The sequence below is a fragment of the Trichoplusia ni genome, chromosome 23 (assembly GCF_003590095.1).
Source record: "Trichoplusia ni isolate ovarian cell line Hi5 chromosome 23, tn1, whole genome shotgun sequence".
NCBI lineage: Eukaryota > Metazoa > Arthropoda > Insecta > Lepidoptera > Noctuidae > Trichoplusia > Trichoplusia ni.
The window spans coordinates 2673665-2695235 of record NC_039500.1 but is presented as its reverse complement, the minus strand read 5'-3'; the positions used below and the strand labels follow the sequence as shown (position 1 = coordinate 2695235).

Sequence of the window (21571 nt, the reverse complement as noted above, 5' to 3'; positions counted from 1 at the left end):
CCCCTTTTAAGAAAACGGTTACAAAGCCTACACAGAATATGTATACGGAACCCGATTACATTATGGAAATGAAATGAACACGAAATATTTAAAACTCAGTATAAAAGTTCAGTTATTAGTTATAATTAGTATTGTGATCATCAAAGACATTTTACTGTAACCGGATTTCATTCTCATGGTTTATTTTGATATTCAAATTATGACATACGACGTTCTAAAATGAGAATATCTGTAAAATGCTTTAACCGTGGAGACACTACATTTAAACAAATTTTATGGGAAAATAATGTGTTTTTAGATGTTAATGACTCTTAGGATACTTTAAATAGTCATTTAGGAAATATAGTGGGTTTAAATAGTTGTTTTTTATACGATACACGGGCCTGGTACTTGTTAACTAAATACCGGCAAGATTTGGTTCGGCGACACTGAAAAACGAATTTGCAAACAGAAAGATTATTTTTATTAATTTTTCTTGTTATGGCAACAGAAATTCATCATGGATCTTTTTGCTTCCCATCTATCACGGCTCACGAGTTACACCCTGATAGACCCAGATGACATGTATAGACAGACCGGCCCTTAGTAACAGGGGTCCGTTAGTGCATGCTGAACATAGTGAGCATGTACCTTTATCTGGACTGTATTTTGAGCATTGTATTTTTTTTTCATTTAAACACGAATTATGACGTAATAATATGTATGTATCATGCCCATAAGGCGCTTACACGCTAGACTAAAGTTATCCTTAGATATTAAAACAAAAGATATCTGGATTATCGAGACAATCTTATCGCATATACTAAAACAATTACTTATTGCAAAGAATGATGAAACTAACGAGTAATTAAGGGGTTATGTCGGAAACCGAAGTACAAAAATTAAACATCCGAAAATAAATTGTCAAAAAATGCTTTATTCGAAGATAAATATTTAAATTATAACATACATATTTTTAAATAAATTAATAATAATAAAATAATGATGAAAAATAACACAAAACATTTTGTCATCATAACTAACATCGTTGTATTTTTTATTATAAAATTAGTCAATAAATTAATCTTATGACATAGGTTGTTTCAGGTAAATTCATTTTTTTCTCAGGCATAGCTTTACAATTGATAATTTTCATGTTTTTTCCTTATAGTACTGCTAAATGTGAGGGCCCGTAATTGGCTTTCTGTCAAAAAATGTTGGTTTGTAACCTAAATGCTTGCTGACTAATCACTGCTTTTATCATTTGCTAACTTATTTCATTCATCACCCTTTGAAGGTCATTCGGGTCTTTCAACTTTAGCACACTGGTGACTACCATCCCCAGACCTCAAAGCTCTTTTATAAACCAATTCTTTGGGAACCGTCTTTAAATCATAAGCCCATCCAATGGCCGCTGCTAAGTCTATAAAAACCTTAGTATAGTTTAGAACAGTGCCGCCCAATTCAGCATTTCTATAGTCCCAGGGAAAAACGTGGTGGTAGTTATGGAATCCTTCTCCGAAGGTCGCGAGAGAGACGATGTTACTTTCCCCGGATAAGATGTCCTTGTCATAGGGCTTGTTACCGAAGATATGGGCGGCACTGTTGACTAAGAAGAAGACGTGGGCATTGAAGATGTATCTTGTTAAGGTAATGTTCCAGGCGTTATTGAAGGTTTCGCCCCAAAAGATCATGGGGATTAATGTTGGTATCACGAAGCACATCGTAGGGAGAAAGTATTTGGCGTGCCTGGAAAAGAATTGAAGATATAAAGCATTGAAGCAAAAGTGGACACAGGTTGAAATTCGCATAGGTACAAATACAGTACAAAAAATGATAAAAAAGTAATCATAGTGTTTCATAAAGTGTTTATCGCAAGGTGAACATTTATTAGCAGTCGTTCTGCTTAATAATAATTTAATTTACGTAAAATACCTAACTTGGTATATAACTAACCTGTGCTGGAACATCAAAACAGGATTACTGTAAATATCCGAAAGATCCATGAGCTTTCCTCGTTTTTTGACTTCTGGATGCTTCTTCACAAAAAGCCATCCAATATGGGAATAGAAGAATCCTCTGCTAGCATTATGCGGGTCGGCATCAGTGTCACTGTATTTGTGGTGGGTCCTATGGTCTCTGACCCAGTGGGTCGCTCTCTGGTTGGCGATGGAGAGGAACAGCATCAGAATCACTTGTAAGGGGAAGGTGGCTTTAAAAGCCTTATGGGACCAGAGACGGTGAGCTCCAGCTGTAACTCCAATTGTAGCTGCTACGTATGATAGGTATGCTGGAAGAGAAAGATCAATTTAAAACACTTGTCAAAGAATATGAATTTCTTTGGAATCACATTGGATATGATCAAAGGGTGTCCATGATTACCGGTAACATTACTTAAAAGCTTAATTTCTTAATTTACCTATTTACCACAATGCAATAAATTATTTTTTCTTTGTGCAGCGGGAATAACAGAATACTAGAAATAGGGAAAATAGTTCTAAAAAGTCACAATTTGCGATAAATAAACTTAAAAAAAAAACAATCTCAGTAGCTTCTAAAGTCAAACATCACAAGCAGATAAAAGAGGGATAGAAATCGTTTTAATATCCTTATACTGTCCCATACTAAAAACATAATAATATAATAATATAATATATCCTGGGACAACTCACACACGGTTATCTGATCCCAAGCTAAGCAGAGCTTGTGTTATGGTAACCAGACAACTGATAAACTTACTTAAATATTTCTAAATACATACATATTATAGATAAATTACACCCAGACACCAGAACAAATGATCATGCTCATCACACAACATTTGTCCTGGGCGGGAATCGAACCCACGACCTCCGGTATAGCAGTCATTGTCACTAACCACTAGACCAACAGGTTAAAATAACTTACCATAGATAACTGTAGCCCATTTAGCTTGTGTGAAACACAGATAGAGCCCGTAAAGCGCAGCAGCATGCATATATCCAATAGTAAGGAAATTTTTATAAACAACTTCATATTTTCTAGGCGCTGCTATAGTAGGAGGATCTAGTTTACTCAGTATATTGTTATTAATGTCTTGTGTTTCAGGTTCCTCACAAACATCTTCGAATAACTTTTCAGGTATCGTTCCATTTGGTGGCATTTCGATTTCTGAAACAAAAATATTATGTTTATTATTAATTGCTTTTGTAACTTGCTCTTTATTATTATTATTAATATTAACTTTCATGGGCTTTATCTTAAGCCTGCTTTTCCTTCATTTCGACTCATGGGTTCGGTTTGTACATTAAAATATTGATTATCGGTACAAAAATTTGCCTATAATCTTATATATTGTTCGAGATACATCACAGCAGTATTGTTGTTTAGTCGTTAGAGCAGTCAGATATTATTCTTATACCTTAAATAACATTTGGGTAATAACAGTACATATATACAATAGTAACATTTTGGTATAATTTTGTTGTATTCAAATCAAATCGAAATACTTCGCCGAATTTCATACAAAATTATTTCTAACGTAGTTTTAATTTCCTAATCCAATAACCGGCAGAAAACGGTATTTTGTAATGGTATTTCACCATTACAATTTCTAGGTGCGTTTTCTCTGCAGATGTAAGAGGGAAATGAGTCAAACAAGGAGGAGTAGCGAAGTTGTGAAAATATGCATTGTGCAGTTAGCAAACCTCGCTACTACACTTCTGAATAGAGAGCCCTCGCAATATTTTCTTAGAATATATCCCTCATTTGAACTTTATGTGCAAAGGTTTTCTTAACCTTTTTAACCAGAAAGAGATTTGCTAACCTCAGCGAGGTAACTAAACCAGTTCTTTCGATTGTTTCCAAACACATCCCTCGCTGGACATCCTCGCACATCTCTGGTTGAAACGCAACCTAAATGTGGGAACTAGGTAATAACACGACCTGACTTCAATACTAAGCTGGTTTCGATATTTCCGTGTCTGAAGTAATTTCGAATCCATTCGAAGTTGCGACTGAATCTATAATTGAGATTGGACGGTTCACTGTGAATACCAAAATGGCTATTTCCATTGATGCTGCTGTATGTAGTGTTAACTGCAAAAGGTGTTTCGTGTTGTGCGACAATTTAGCTACTGATATTGGAAAATAATATTTAATTATTTCTTTTTTCTTTCAATACTTAAAGGTGAAAAGGTATGAGTGAGTATGTTTGCTTGCTCTAAAAGATCTGGACTCGTTTAGGTTAATAATTTACATTTCCTTTTTCCGCTTTGTAAAAGCCTGGGACACAGTTACTCAGATGTTATTTTAAATTTTAAAATTAAAATATGCCTTTTGATAAACTATCTTTTGCTATTGAAATCTTTTATTTCAACTAATATTGTTTTCTTTTCAAATGTGTTTCAAATCTTATCTCGGTTTCGGTCTTTCAAACCTTATTCAAATTGAAACAAAACATTAAATAATTAATTTTGAAAAACTTAAACAGTGGTTATTTGTTGTATTAGAAAGTTTCTTAAGAATTTGCGACGATGGTTGAGAAATTATGACCTTAAATTTTAATTCATAATTAGTTATTTTGTTTAAGATTTATTGGACCTATATTATACCTATGAGTTTAATTTTTAAGACAAAACAACGCGTTTTGTCTTACGCTTATGATATTTCACCAAGCAGGGTCATAATTAATTAGCAAGGTGACTGCTTCCATGGTCTGTATTCAGCATGTTAAAAGTGAAAAATAAAATCTGAATTAAAAACCATGTCTATGCTCAGTTAAAAGTCGGCTACTCAATTGCGGGTTCCGTAATAAGCTATAGAAAAATGGACAAAAAGATGCCATCAAATTTACTGAACCATACTTTTAGATATAGCCTCAACAGAAATACATCTTCTATACAAATACAACTGTCTACCTATGACGGCCAAGATATACTATACAGCCTGGTGACGGACAGATTGAAGGATGGAGAAGTGTTAATATGGAACGACCAGATATTGAAGAGCCCCCGCAGAAATCATTGAAATTATTTCAATTTTATACAAAATACGATTGACTTCACCGAAAGATATTTAAGGCACAGTTAATATAATTATGTTCACTTCACTTTTTGCAACTACCCAAATATATTCCGCTTACACTACGATAGCAGCATTTTATTACACTACATAAGAACATCGCTCGTAACAATTTAAACAAGGAATGTTCTTAAGTTTCTCATGTAAAATAGTTCTGTTATTGCAAAAGTTACGTCAACTGGGAATAGTAACGTATTGCATTGTAATAAACAGTTCTGAGATCATATAACAAGTTCGCAAGTACGGCATTTTAGCGCTGCTATGCTCTTGATATTAAGTTTGTTCTGCGACACTTTATACGCCTGAATATCTGATTGAAAACGGGAAAGAAACTACCTAAAAATAACGCTAACCTGAAAATGTGGATAGTCCAAAACATTAAGAATTGTATCGTAAATTTAATGGCCGAATCAAAAAGTTTTTATTTCTAGCAGCCATTTAAAGGCATTAACGACTCTGGTTACATTAGAAAATGTCATTCTGTGGGTAAAATTAGTTAGAAACTCCAAAGCCAGTATTGTAAGTCACCGCTGTTTATCCATCCGTTGGTCATCACGCTGTATATCTTAAACAATGTGATAGGATAGGTGACAATGAAATTATTTGTAACCCAACCGATTTCTTTACTTTGCATATTTGCAGATTATAATTTAACACGTTTTTCTTATACGGAATTCAAATTGTCTAAAGTCCCATTCGCTCTTGACAGTTTTATTATAATTATACCATTTTTTGCAGTCCTAAATGTAGTATTTATATATTTTTGGCCGCAGTTATACCTGTAGTAAAAAACCTCCGTAAAATGATATGACATCGCGCGCTAGCCGGGAGAAACAGCTAGTCATTAAAAATAACTCAAAGCCGACAAGGTGTTACTTTGTATGACAAATAAACGGACATTAGTTAAACTATTGATATAATAACAGAACCGAACTGAAAAGCTTTCAAAACAGTTGCGAGCGCAGGATGGAGCATGTTTTATTGTTTAAGACTTTTAAACTATACGACTGGTTCAATATTCATTTGAGTTTCGTGTGGTAAACTCATATTTATTTACTTTAAAATGGTTTACTCAAGCGTATTTACCGGGATAGTGCATCTCGATCTTGCCCCACAGCCGCCGCGTCAGCCTATGAATAAGGACTTCGATTTCGTTCGAAACTAGTCGGGCTATCCCAATAAATACACGTAAGTAAACCGTTTTTTAAGAAATAATTAGTTTCAATATCTCCATTTATTGTTTCTCCATTGTCGTTCACGAGTTCGGTTTCAATTGTGATTAGAGAAAAAAAATATAACTGCTTTTTTCAGATACCTAAGATGTGCTGTGCCTGGAATTTTGGATAAGCGGTCGCCATCATGTCATTCATTAGATTTTTAAGTACTGATACATATTTAAGAAACAAAATACCTTTTCACATTGTGAAAATAAACAAGAGAAACAGGTTCGAAATTGGGTTAAGTAAATACTTATAAAAACCCTCAAAATACTGTTAGATTACGTGTTCTTTTCTTTCAATTTTTTTTTCATACACCTATCTAGTCTTTTTCTGTATAAGTATTACATTAAAACCAAAATGTATGTTAATTAAAACTAATTGCTTCCATCCATTTACGAGTACTTTATTAGTTTATCTCTAATTTAAACATATAACACTCCGTATAACTTTACAATTTAGTATTTTAAAGTAGTATCAAAATACATTTTGGCAAATTTAAATAAGAATCATTCACTTATTTTTTTATTATTAATACTTATTTAGTATTTCCAAAAGAGGATCTACATGTATACACTTAAAATGAGAACTAAAATACAAAAAGAATAATTAAAATAATGCATCAAAACAATTTATCTGCATCGGCAGCAATTTCACTTAAATTCGTAAAAAAAATACAAATTGCAAAGTCAACACTAACCTTAATAATACAACACTCTTTTTCAGTAATGTAAACACAGTCATAGTTACCAAAATGTCGTCGTCACGATTAATCGTACCCTCTAAACAGTTTCAAGACTTCATCTCAAATGTCATCGGTTGAGGACAGCTGATGAAATGGAACGTCGTTTCCCCATCAATTACGAGTGTTTTAGTCTTGTTTCTTTCCCCACAACTGAGGGGGAAGTCAGCAACCTTCCTGTTTCAGAATAGTTGTGTGCGACTTAAATGTTGCGCATCTGTCTTTGCTATTATTTTTGTATTCATATTGATGGGTAGGTGGATAGGTGGTAAAGATTTTGTGCTATTTTGATGAACGTTTTAAATGATTTTTTTTGTTGTGTGGAGGTGATTTTGATGTCGAATCGAAAATGTAATTGATGTCGATAAAAAAATTCTTTATTTCTTATTTATTTACACGGCTTTTGCAATCCAATAAGTAAAACAATGAATGCAGAATAATAAAAAAAAGTTTGAATAAAATATTTTTTTTTTAAGTTTGCTAATTGAAAATAATGTGCCCATGCATGCGGTTTATTACTTAGATTACTAAATAGGCAAATCTATCAGCAATTGGATCGCAGTTTGGGTTGGCTTTCACGAGATTAGTTAAAAGTAATTAATTTCTTTATACTTGTCATTTCAAGTTAGCGATTTCAAATTTTGTATGACATGCAATCACCATAGTTTTTCTCTATTTATATTATTTAATAAAAAGTCTTCCGCACTGAGTCCAGTTCTGGATCCCTCAAAAATTCAAGTCATGCACAAAAAAAAAACCAGACTCAGAATGAGGAATAGTGGATCACACAAACCAATTTTGACTGGGGTCCTACACCACTCTTCTATCCGCGCTGTCAAATATTGATTTGCTATATTTCATAGTTGAATCATTTGTACAAAAAATGGTAAAGGTATACATAAGTAAATTATGTTAAAATAAAAAGAAAACACAAAATTTTGCACTAAAACATTGAGAGTGGTTAAATATTCATCCCCATCCTCAGTGTTACCACATAATAATATAATTTGTACGATTGTTCCTAAAACATGGCTACTCCATTAGCTAGTCGTGTCAAGTCACCCGGGCCTATTGACAGATGATACCATTTCGGACGGGAATCGAACCCAACACTAGGGGAACGTGCCTAACGATCCATATGATTTATTACTGTCATTATTTCACCTTAGTACAGAAACATTAAAAATGACAAATCTGTTTCATTCAAATTTCGTCTTTAGACCTTGACGTTAAGAGTGCGTTTCGTGTGAATTAGTTTTGTAGTTATTAAGTTTTGAATTTATTAGGGATAGAAAGGCCTTATAATGTGGGCAATGATTGCGTTTTTGATTCAAAGTGATAATGAATGTTTGCCTACACGCAAAATCTACATTCAGTGAGGGTGTTGACCAGAAAATGCTATCTAATATGAAAAGCTTAGTAATTTTCATTTCGTAACGCGATTTTACTCTATAAAATTATTATTACACGTACACTAGTTGCCAGCGTAGTTTTGTATGTGATGCTATGAAAACCCAAAGCTATGATTTATGTGGCTAGTAGGTATTTCATGTAAAATTCCTTCGAGTTTTAAAACTATAGTCACTTTTAGACATAAACTATCCCGTATAGAATGCATTAAGTAGTCTAGTATAAAATACCCAACTGAGATTATTGTCACCTGAACATCTAAGAAACTAACTTAATTAGAAGAACACTACCAATGAAAGTTTGTATTTATTTATAGTTCCAAAATCAGCACAAATACCCGACACCGATATCCAAAGAATTCTAAACATTTAACTTAATGATTCTTTCAAAACTACACGTGCATCGCACCTAGTAAAGATTTTTTGTCCAAATCCCATTCACGTCCTGCGGGCGAAGTACCACCCCTTAAATTAACGCTATTGCACTTGTGAAAGAGAGATGGGACTTCAAAATGTAGAGCGCCATCCCGCTCTGACAACTAGAAAAATACTGCTTAGAGATTATTGGGTAGGTCTTCAGGGACCAATGAACAGCTAACAGTGGTAATTATATGAAACTTTGTGGCTTCCTCATATTTTTTTTGTTTAAATGTTTGGGACATTAACGTCAACAGTTTTGTTAATTAGCCATTTATTCTGATTAATAGAATTTGTGTTTAGGTGCTGGTGAAATTTTTGTTTATGGTGGAGTAAAGTGACGCTATAGGGATGTCTTTGTTTTTTGTGGGTAATGATGACAGTTTTTATTTAGTTCGTTAATGGGAGTGTATTATCGCGTTGTTAGTGTTTCTAAATACTTTGCATTTAAGTAATTATTATGACCATTGTATGGTCGTTAATTACTAGTGCATTTTAGGTATTTTTCTCATAGTATCTCTAAATATAATATAAGTACACATAATCTTATTATTTTTATAATAATATTTTTTTATTGGAATAAGTATTTAAGAAAAAGTAATTTTCAGTGCCAATTTTAGTCGATGCTAATTCGACTGTTAAAAAAATACAAGTAGGTACTACGACTTTTATAAAGAAAGAATCTGAAACTAAAATTTAACCCTAAAATACATAAAATTATTTGACCCCCCACGCACAAAGAAACTAACAAGCGACCTTGCCAAATAGTTAGGGATTAATAAGGAATTGTTTCAAGTGAAACTATTCAGTAAGACCGCAAGGATGCCCAGAATTTTAGTCAGATTGAAGTTGGCCGGTTCACACAGTGTTAGTGCGGTGGAAAGTTAGTCACGAGACGAATTTAGTTTATAAACTGCTTTAGGGATTAGATCAGCATTATGTGGTAAGAATAGATTCCAGTTTGGAGAAAAAATAACATACTGTGTATATTTATAAGGGGTGGTTTAATTGTGTACAGAAATTTATTTGATACTACTGGCTAGAAGATGATTTGAAGTAGCTTCATGAGCCCTGACTGATCAAAGTAATGTTAATTGGGTTAAAGAAACGAAGTTTTAACACAGCCGATAAATAAAGCAAACTTGAGTATAAACAATATCTATTTCAAATGTTAGCTAAATGTTGTAGCTCTTTGTTTTTAAAACGCAGCCATAGACGGATGGACGGACGGTGTAAATTTAGTATACGGTACAAAAAGCCTCAACCAACAACTTTGACTGTCAAAAAATCTGGCTGAATGACTAAAGTACAAAAAAAACTTTAATAATTACATATTAAGAGCAGTTTGATTGCACCCAAATCTCATTACCGAAGCTTATATTAAATTCGTAATTTACGAAAATCCCTTTAGATTGAGTGGCCATCGGACCAAATATTTTCCGGCTTAAAAAAACAACTGAATGACCATTAAAAATTGGGACGCGTAGCTTAATCCGTCTTTTTTTAAGGCTGTTTATTTTAATTGAGTGAACCTGTTTTTATTATTGGGACAAATAATTTATTGGCGAAGGGAAATTGGAAAGCGGTTTGTGGCAATATTTAGGCAATTAATGAACGATTTGTCTTTTTTATGATATTTTGAAAATCGTTGAACAATTAAGCACTTCTGTTCTACAGAAGGTAGTTATAACGTTGCATCTGCTCAGGGTAATAGCAATAATTTATAGCCATAAAAACGTAATTTGAGACCAGTTTGAATCCCTTGTTATGATGTAAATGTTATGATGAGGAGGTCATGGCTAAGGCACAACTGCACAAATTGATCCATCACAGGTTAAGCTACGCTTGATACGGTCCGTCCGTGGATGGGTTAAAGTGTCGATCGGTGGAGGGTAAATGACCATCTATGTCATAAAGAGTTACTCTGTGTTTTTGAAGGCACTTTAAACTGTGGGTCCCATCTGTCATTAACACATCTTTCATATTTGGTTCTTCGTTAGAATCAAGAAAGTCTGACAATCAGTTATTTTTTGGGATATCGTGCTGCCGAGGTAACTGTGTTGGGTAAGTCGTATATGCAGTCGCTTCTTGTAAAATACTAACACTTACCTGCATACGGTTAAACTGGAAACCATCCCCACTACTTCATGCATATAAAAAATAATCTTATCTTAAAACCCCATTTTTATAAGAGTATTTTTGTCCTATAGAACCAATAATATTTTTTCATATTTCTGAATATTTTTTCTACATTAACACCAACTGATAAAGACACGGGTCATTTCGCTTGTAAAATTTTAGACATTAATCATTTTTGGGTCATAACGAACCACTTAGCACTCAAAAATATACACTCGATTGCTTCGGACTTTGTTAAAATATGACTAAAACTTTATATGTTCGAGATATTACGACTAGGTAAATCAATACTAGCTCAAACTAGTTTAAAACAGCCATAAAAATTAAAAATCAAGTAAACAATGTGAGGTATATATTGTTCAAAAGAATACCCATTTAATCTTCTAATATAAAATTCCCGTGTCACGATGTTAGATACCGTACTCCTCCGAAACGGTTCGACCGATTCTTATGAAATTTTGTATACATATTGAGTAGGACTGAGAATAAAACAACATCTATTTTTCATACCCCTAAGTGACAAGGGTTGCCTACACTAAAATTTATTTTTTTATTTTTTCGACGAAATTTTTGTTTTTACTTTTTTTTATAATGAAGCATTAAAAATACATATATACAATTAGAAAAAAAATATTCGGCAAAACAACGTTTCCTGGGTCAGCTAGTAATATTATAAAAAATTTATACTTTACATTATTTTGAAGAATACTTGCAAACGCTAAGCTAGTCCAATTTTCATCAGTCATTTTTGTTTGTCTATCAGCAACAGCATATCGAATTATTTACGATTCTGCTGTATTATGGCAAGCTTCACTTAACTTTTTTCATGGAATTGGGTTTATAATAATTTAGTTATGCCAATTTAGAGAATCACGTTGTTTGTTAACATTTGTAACGAAGAAATACTACCTAAAATCTGAAGTTTCCAGTTGAACGAAGTCGCTAGCATAGGTAACCCAACTGACTTATGTGGATTTACAAAACACTATTTTGGTCCCTGGTACCCCTTTAACAACTCAAAGTGACAGTAAAATGCACAAAATAGGCGTTCCATTTCTACAACTGCAAATCTTAACTAGTAACTGGTCTAAAGTCAAAAGAGTTATTAAAAAACTAAACTTACCAAAACGATACAGGAAAAATAATAAAACAATCCAGATGCAATATTCAAACACCTATTAATACAAAGAATATTAAAACACGTCTTCCCGCTATCTCACAAACCAACAATACTGCGAAATTACAAATTTTGCATATTTTTTGCACTAATATAAAATTAAAAGAACGATCAATGCATAAATGAAAAACCTTCAGTGTGAGTCACTCCTAAAGTCTCTTATATAATGCAAATTAATTGAGAATAGAAAGTCAATATATATACATTTTATCTAACATACATATAGTAAATAGGCTAGACGACAATTTATGTGTACTTATAGTCAAAAAAATTAGTTCTTAAGTGTTAAAAACTAGTCTACATTTGTTAGGGTTCCGTGAAAACGGGTTTGAAGACGTTTAACGTCTTTTGTCAATTAAATTATAATTAACTAAAAATAAACTTTTTCTTGTAAATGCCAGTACAGAGGGCCTATTGCTACCACATTTTTGGAGATGTGGAATAGAGATGCCGCTCTCCGCCGTATATTGCGATGTCCTGCTTTAACAACCGTAGTAACATAGTCTCTGGAAAGCCAATGCACTTGATTGCTCATTTCAATTTATTTTGACTTAAAAAAGGCGACGGGGCGAGGAAATTAGCTAATAACTCTGAGGATTTGTATGCCACCATGTTGCTAGTTCGAACCCATCTAAAGAACGTTTATTTTTCGAAATCTAGGACAACAACAGTTAAGAATGTAATAGTACAGAACCCTCGCGTGTTTCTCTACTGTAATTTAATTCCGTTATCCATGAATATTATCTGTAAATTCTACATTTTAAAAATAATTCTACAATAAATAGAAAGTCACTAATTTAATTTCAAGATCCCCTTGACAATAGTCAATTGTCACGTAGTGTATTTTTCTTTGTAAACGGCTGAACCGTTTTTGATGCAACTTAAATTATATGATCGTTAGATATAGACGTACCGCACTTGGTTGTACCTTACATAATATAAATTTTTTGGACAGTCGGGTAAAAACAGTTAGTCATTATCATGGAAATTATTTGTTTCATTCACAAAGTTGTCGCATCATGTCATTGTTATACTAACTAAAATTATATTAGTATGACTAGGCATGTCTAAACAGGAGGGTTCCTAGTTCGACATATTTGTATTGAGGATTGAAGCTGTGGTGGCCTAGTGGTAAGACTGTAGGACTGCCGAGCCAAGTCTCGAGTTCAATCCCAAGGCACATACCAAAGTTTCAACTGTTACTGGTTTCAGAAAAAAAATCACTGCTCCGGGATTCGGATGACACGTAATGATGTGAGTTTTGCGTCTGATCGTCATTCAGTCGTGTCGGATTACCGTCCCAACGGCCTATGAGAGTAAAGAATCAGAGAGTACACTTGTTTGCGCACACTCTTGTGCACTATAATATACCCCGCGCAGTTAACTGGTGTCTTGCGGGATTAAAAAAATAACAACGATAGTCTTCTCACTTTTCCTAAACCATGTTTACTAAATGATGTAACGGTTTACTCAGTTTTTATCGGGACTGCCCGAATAGTTTCGGACCCAACCGGAGACTTTAATCATGAGTTGACGCGACGGGGTCGCGAGTCGAACATAAATATAAAAACGATAAACAAGCGCAAGTAAACCGTTGCATCATTAAACAGCAAATCATTCTCACGATAGTTACTAACAAAACTATGTTTGATTACCTATTAGTGTCCTATATTTCCCCAGATGATTAGCACAAAAAATTCCCAAACAATAAGATCCGAACTAAGAACGACCCAACCACAATGTCACTTTACCAGTTCGCATTTAGGGGTGTGTCAGACATGACGCATTACGCTTATAGATCACATCTCATATACAACGCCAGTGAAATATGTCCATTGTTTTAGTTGATTACCCGTGTGTACACGCCCTTACTAGTTAACTAATGAATTGTGATTAGTTGTTACGAGATATTGTTGTTTGTGTTTATTAATTACATTCGGGGTGCGGTTGACGTTTTTTAATAGTGATGGATTGGTTTTTGTATATGTAAAGGTGCTTTGTTATCGCAATGTAGGCAGTTAATAGGCGATATTTTTCCTTATGCTTGAATTTTGGAACAGGTTTTAATAGAATTTCATTTGAAGGTAGCTGACATCCTAAATCGACAGCTCATGATGCCACATAGACTTTCAAAGGATATTTTTTTTACCTTTTGTGATAAATACTAATTTGATACTGTTTTATAAAAAAATAGAATTAAGTAATTTATATGTCCTATATGTCCCAGTGGTGGACACATGCCTCTTTCCGTTTAGGGATAGATTAGAGCATTGATCACCACGCTAGCTCACTGCTAGTTGGCGAATTCAAATTCAAATATGTTAAATCCAACATTTGCCGTTTATCAGTGGTGTCTTATATAAAGAAAGTCATATAATTTTGAAAACTTCACATTGGTACTTTGCACCTACCATCGCACCGTTGCACCGTACACATACGAAGCCATGCACGGAACTGAAAGACGACAGTTTTTATATATTTTTGGGTTATTATTCTGTACCATATATTATTATTGTACAGAAAACTGTGTCAAATCTCCAAGACCTTCACGACAATACAAATACAAAAGATTCACACAAAATTATTCCTTATTATATTCCATGATATTTAATGGAGCAGAAAAGGGCAAGCAGATTTATAGGGTAACAATAAATCTGAACCAATTGGGCCACACTCCCCACCACTTAAAGAGGATTGGGCTTTTTGTATATTTTAATAATAATTAGGCTGATCTTGTAATGAAAGAATATTCCCCGTTTATCTTCACGCAGTCGTAATAGGCATGAGGCATATTTTTCCTAAAGCGTTTTTTTTACGTCTCCATGTATTTTATAAAGGAGGTGATTTTAGTTCAGAATAAATATAAAATAAGAAAATGTTAACAAGGTACGTCGACAGTGTACGGTAAGGTAGTTAGGAGGAGTAATATATGTGAGGAGCTCGTGGCTAAGCTATAACCGCATAAGTGATACGATCACAGGTTAAGCTATGCTTGGCGCGGTTGGTCTGTAGATGGGTGACCATCTTTGTCATAACGAGTTCCTCCGTTTTTCGGAAGGCACGTTAAATTGTGGGTCCCGGCTGTTATTCCTACATCTTTGACAGTCATTACAGGTAGTCAGAAGCTTGAAAAAGTCTGACAGCCAGTCTAACCAAGGGCTATCATGTTGCCCAGGTAACTGGGTTAAGGAGGTCAGATAGGCATAGGTCCTTGTAAAACACTGGTACTCAGCTGAAACCGGTTGAACTGGTAGCCAACCCCAACATAGTTGGGAAAAGGCTAGGCCAATTATGATTTAGATCTATGTAATGCATAGAATCTATGAAATTTCTGAAACAGAAACCATTTAAATTCGACTAAATAATTGAAAGAGTTTTTAATTGCCATACACACGATGCAATGTCACCGGTAGTGACCAAGACCTAGTTGTATATCTAAAAATATGTTTTAACATGCAAGATGCAATTTTTATCTTAAAAATTCCAGTGTTTTAATAATTCCCGTACCTAAACATAACTTCTTGAAACCCTACAGCAGTAAAAACATCAACATCTCAGCCTCTTGTTGTCACTTACTTTGTCACGTAAATAAAAGACAGTCAAGTCAAGCGCGCTCACAAAAGCAACTTGGTACATATTTCACAAAACTTACACAAGACAGTTGGTTCCCTATTTTCATTAAGAGACAACTTTTAATGAGTCCGACTGTCGCGACTGCAGGTCTTGATACACTCTCAGTTAATTAAATTATGATACCTTAGTTTACTCTGACGTAGTCGTAATATGTGTGAGAGGAAATGGGTTTTGTAGTGGATTCTTATTTCAAATAAGAGTTAATTTCAACATTGAAAATTGACGTTTTAAAAATGAACTTTATTAATAGACATAGTACTGTCTTAAACAAAATATCTAAATAGCAGTTAAGTAAGGATAAGATGAAGTATATATGGCGTCTTTGACAAAGCGGAGCTAGACGAAACTGGCACAAAAGACAATGAATATCAGGTAAAAAGAGACATTTTCTTAAAATTCTAAGACAATGAATACGGTATGAGAGTAGGAGTGCTGAATCAGAGGTCGTACGTTCGAATCCGGTACGCACCAATGTCACTTGCTTGAAACCGCGAAGGGGTGCAGCGCAACTGCAAATTTTTCAAGGGTGTGTAAAACCAAGCCAGATGCCTACAACTTATTGCAGTACATCAACCAAACGAAAATAAAAATACTGAACATTGAACATTTATCTTTGTGCCGTATTATTAAACAGAAAATCAATAACCGAAGCTTAACCAATCATACCAACAATGATTAGTTTAAACCCAAGTTGAAACGTCAAGCAAAACTTTTCCTATTAGAGTCTGTTCGCCACATTTTTATTTAAATTCTTAATCAGCTGTCCAAACGCCAAGTGACAGATACTTAAAAGGATTCCGAAGTTCAGCTATAAAAGGAACATTTTAGAAATTATGGAGTAATCCCATTTAAAGTGGATTGTGAACATTTATTTGCCTTAAGAGACTTTTAGTTAAAGTACTTGCGGATAGTCGTAACCAAATTTTACCGAGGATTAAATACTTCACTTGTTGAATCTGACTGCAGTAAATTCGCCCTAGAATAGAAAAGTTTACTTTGAGGATATGAATATTAGTCTAGAACAAATATTTTTGGGTAAATATTTGACTTAAGTTTAGAATGAGGATAATGTGAGTTAAGATCATTGCAGTTTTTAATAAAACTGACTCCATACATTATGCTGTACCGTTAAGTATGTGTGAAAAAAAGCAGAGTTTTTGGTAACAAATGAGCAAGCAAGAAAATTTGTTATTTATTGGAACATAGAAGAAATTACGGAAATTCATTCCATAGACTTTAAAGTCCTAAATACCTGAGTCTAGGTAAAAGAGGCTTGCGAACATGAAAGACAGAACGATAAGCTCACCTAACCTTTGTGGTAACTGACAAGTCTATTAAAAATGTCAGCCAAAGAAGACTAAGAAACGTCACTACAGATCAAATCAAAAGCCATCCACATGGAAATTATCGTGGAAAAATACAATAATGAACGCAAAAGTTCTAGCAATCATAGCTATTTTTATAAACAATATTAGAATCTGTCAAAGTAGAAAATATGATAACTATACACTGTATAACACGGTGCCGACGGAGGCGGATCATTTGAAGTTCTTACAAAATTTGGATAAGCAAAAATATATTGACATGGTGTTTTGGAAGAAACCTTATAAATTATATGAAGATGTGCAGTTTATTGTGAATCCGGCTGATAAAGATCTCTTTTTAGAGAGAGCCAATCATTTTAAGTTAAAAACTGAGGTGATGCTGCATGACATTGGAAGGTAAATCATTGTCTTGGACCTCCCTTTGTGGATATTTGTGTTTGCTTACTTAAGTCACGTAAAAGCTAATGACAAGTGTAACTACAATAATTTATGGAAAGTTGTTATAAGCGTATCATAACTAGATTTTGGATCCTTATCTCTTATGTTTTTCTTACATTATTAAACTTCAACTTTAAGATTTTAAGATTTATGTTGTCCTCGTTTTCATTCTTTTTTGTCACCATGGCCAATTTGAAACAGAATGTAAACAATTTGCAGCCTGTTTTTGATAATGTCCCTACTCTACACCTACGCTCAAAATTGTATGTCTCTTTTATGATTTATTTAAAAATATCATAAGCTACAACTTCCATCAATTTTATTTCTATTTATAGAGCTTTTAAACAGCAAGAAGTCAGAAAATATTTTCGTCTAAGATCAGATATGTTTTCATGGGAGAACTATCATTCATTGGAAGACATATATCAATGGTTAGCAGACGTGGCCGTGAAGTATCCAAACATTGTAGAATTGGTATCAATTGGGAAATCTGCTGAAGGCCGAGAAATATACGCCATGTCTCTAAAGAAAAAAGGAACGAAGTATAAAGTCATAGTAGAAGGTGGAATCCATGGAAATGAATGGATTGCAGTAGAGTTTGTTACATATCTAGTACAGCAATTGGTTGATCATAACAATACCAAAAACACGAAACTGCTCGAACTGGGTCGGAAATACGACTGGTATATCATACCGATACTCAATCCAGATGGCTTTGTGTATAGTCAGAAAACAGTAAGTAATTAAATAGAGATAAAAATAAGAACGTAGCTGATAAAGGATATAAGTGATGATGATAATCCAAAAATGTGTTTTCAGGATCGATTATGGAGAAAAAACAGGAGAACAATAGAAAATGGTTTTGGTGTTGATCTTAATAGGAACTTTGATTACAATTTTGGAAGTAAGGACTTTGTGATAACGAATTTTCAAAACCGTTGCGTTTTTATCGAAGAGGTTTTTGACAAAAAGAGTAGTTAGTTGTTTTACTAAATTGTATTTAATTCTGTATCGTTGTTTTACCGTAACATAAAATACCTTGTAGCTGTTTCCAGCTTCTCTCGCCACTAATTACTAATCAGAAATGATCCCACGGGAACATAAAATCGAAATAAAGCCTTATAAGTCTTATATGTTAATCCAGGTTTTAAACTACCCATGTCCCTGATTTCATCCAAATCCGTCCAGTGGTTTTTGCGTGAAAGAGTAACGAACATCCCTCTATCCCAACAAACTTTCACTGTTATTATATCAGTATGACAATTTATTTAATAAGGTCTTATACATACATGAGTACAAATGCACCTACATTTTTATTTTAGAATACGGAACTAGCGAAGATGTTAAAGACGATTACTATTGTGGACCTCATCCATTTTCTGAACCAGAAACAAGAGCTTTATCAGAATTTATATCTCAGAATAAACATAACTTGAGGTTTTACTTTTCTTTCCACGCTTACGGGCAAAAAGTTATCATACCATTTGCTGACAGGATAAAGCATATTGAAAATTATGCTGAAATGGTAAGTGTTGTGTGGTCCTAATTTGTTTTGGCGTTCTACGTCTTTAGAGCATTAAGAAGTAGATGCTAATAGAAATTCATACTCGATGAAATAACGGTTCAATTTGGCGTATTTATTGGAATTAGCCAATTTGTAGGTATTATTATGCCTTCGATTGGACCCGTAACTAGTGAGATGATCTCGATAAATACGCGTTAGTAAACTGTGGCATCAGTTGGACATCAAGGCTAAGTATAGTGTGATATGCTTATAAGATACAGTCCTTTTCCTTTGCACTTATTTTTCCACTGTTTTTTTATGACCGGTATGTGTTCTCACTACACAAGTTAAAGTTTCTCATAATTTTACAAATAAATATAAAATTTTGTGAGGGATTAGTTACAATTAACATTTTCTTTTCTTTTATTAAGTAAATGTAATTTAAAAACAGTTTAATTTTACTATGAAGATCGCACATCAAGGTAATGTTCTCAGCCTCGAAGCCAAAAACGCGAGATGTAATGTGCCCTATTTTCTGTTTAACAGATATGCTTATAAATATTCATAGGACATCGGAATTTCATACCCGTATTTGTTTTCCAGGAGAATTACGGCAAACAGGCGATATTGAAAATGTATAAAATGAACCGCGTCAAATACAGCGTCGGCACAACCTATGATACTTTAGGTGCGTTAGAAATTAAACTTTATGTCTGAGACATTTGGGTTTTAAATTGTTTGCTTTGGTACCGGGATGTCTTTGTGAATTATTTCTTTTTTTTCAGGTCTACGTATTTCCGGCAACAGCGCCAGTTGGGTGAAGAAAGCTCATGGTGTGAGGTAATACACTTTTTTTGTATGAAAGGATTATTTTTTGTTCTTTATTTTGGAGATTATCATATTATTGACGTCTAAGGAAATTGTGTTACTAGGCGTTGGGTTGAGATGTAAAAAAATGTATTAAACGTAAAACCTTATCTATTTGCATGCAAGCATCTAATTTAACCTATTCTAGAAGTTCCTATAAAATATTTTATGAAAAACTGGGCTGTATCTAGCTTTACAATGGTTTTACCAATATCATGTTAAAATATGGTACCTATTAGTAACAGATACTGAGTTAATTGTGACTTACGTGTACTCAGTTATCGCAGGAGCAGCTGCCGAGCTCGTAGTCTTGAATCCTGAAAAACTTATTGAAGCTCAAAGTCACGAAATATAGAATATGGAAATGTTTAAACCCCTATTTGTGTAAGAAATCTTCGGTCTATTCATTGGATAAATAGGATTGTTATTTCTATGGGTGTTATACGCTTAATTTATATCCAACCAGCTTCCAGTTTACGATAGTTTTTACGAATTCTTAGTTAATGATGGTTTTAAAAAAAAACATTAACAAAAACATTCTACCCTTTTGACAGATACGTTTTCACGTTCCTTCTCCGCGACAACGGGAGTTACGGCTACGCTCTCCCCCCCTCCCAGATCCAGCCGACTTGCGAAGAGACCATCGGTGGTCTCACAGAACTCATGACGGCCAGACCGAGGAGGGTCAGACTGAACCTATTCAACAGTGCCCCAAAGTTAAAAGGCAGTTTTTCGATTCTATTTTGTACTGTTTACATGTTAATATAAATGATTTTGTATTGTTATTTAATTTTGTGTTTTTTTTTAACGGTAGGTAATATTTTTCTTTTTATGTTATTTGTTTGACGTTCCGGTTGGACTTTTGCAACTCAAGAAGCAATCCCGATAAGCTAGCAGGTTGAAATTTTCAGAGTAGCAAAAAATCTGATGACAATGCAATTTACAACTATAAAAACGGCTGGACAGATTTTGATAAGAAGTGAGATTCAAAAACTTGGGTCTTTAGATTTTTTAATTTTCAATTTTTGTTGGTAAAAGAGTCGTCACACTGCTCTCCACGATGTGGGGAAATCATTACCTACGTTGAATTTACATAAGGTAAAATTATAATAAAGAAGCAAAAAAAAAATAAAGTACTTCTTGACTGTCTTGGAGAAATACGTGATACTGCTGCATGGTTCTATGGTATATTCTAAAAAACTATACCAATTACCTTGAGCACTCACCAAATTATCCTAAATACAGATTAACTTAAAGCCCAAAATTAACTTGAGCATACAAATCAAGCAGTAACGACACAGGTGGCTGTCATTACCGCTACCAAGATAGCCACAGCCCGGTTATTGGCCAGGGACCAAACGCCGTAATAATTGTTCTAAGACGACTTCAGCGGTTGCTCTGCCTCTAATTTATGTCCTTGACTTCAGTAGAGGGCGATAAGATACGGGTTTCATTGGTTTAGATAATTTTGTTGTTTGGTTTTAAGGGAACTGTTTTAATGAGGTCTGTTTCGTTCGAGTCTCGATCGGTAGACTGCAAGTATTATAGAAGAAAACTCGATTAAATTGTGAATGTGAATTTTGAATCACAAGTGGTTTTCTAGAAAATTGTTACCTCACTGATAGCAATACTTCTGTAGTCAAGTGGTATTTCCGCAATAAAT

The 21571-nt window shown here is 33.9% G+C and overlaps 2 protein-coding genes across 3 annotated transcripts; one reads left to right on the top strand and one right to left on the bottom strand.

The window, feature by feature from the left end:
• Positions 1-1085: 1085 nt before the first annotated feature.
• On the bottom strand, positions 1086-20516 carry LOC113504727 (acyl-CoA Delta(11) desaturase-like). Of its 2 annotated transcripts, none has more exons than XM_026887145.1 (4): positions 20177-20516; positions 2887-3129; positions 1936-2269; positions 1086-1728 (listed from the first exon to the last, which is right to left on the bottom strand). In XM_026887145.1, the coding sequence occupies exons 2-4, from the start codon at positions 3119-3121 to the stop codon at positions 1278-1280; spliced, it is 1020 nt and encodes a 339-aa protein (XP_026742946.1). In that variant the 5' UTR covers positions 3122-3129; positions 20177-20516; the 3' UTR covers positions 1086-1277. The 2 variants fall into 2 exon arrangements, with proteins under 2 accessions (XP_026742946.1, XP_026742945.1); XM_026887144.1 differs by lacking the exon at positions 20177-20516 and adding an exon at positions 12088-12304.
• On the top strand, positions 16936-20692 carry LOC113504725 (carboxypeptidase O-like). The gene is made up of 7 exons (XM_026887142.1): positions 16936-17495; positions 17873-18272; positions 18357-18441; positions 18860-19062; positions 19645-19729; positions 19827-19881; positions 20463-20692. The coding sequence occupies exons 1-7, from the start codon at positions 17200-17202 to the stop codon at positions 20674-20676; spliced, it is 1338 nt and encodes a 445-aa protein (XP_026742943.1). The 5' UTR covers positions 16936-17199; the 3' UTR covers positions 20677-20692.
• Positions 20693-21571: the final 879 nt, after the last annotated feature.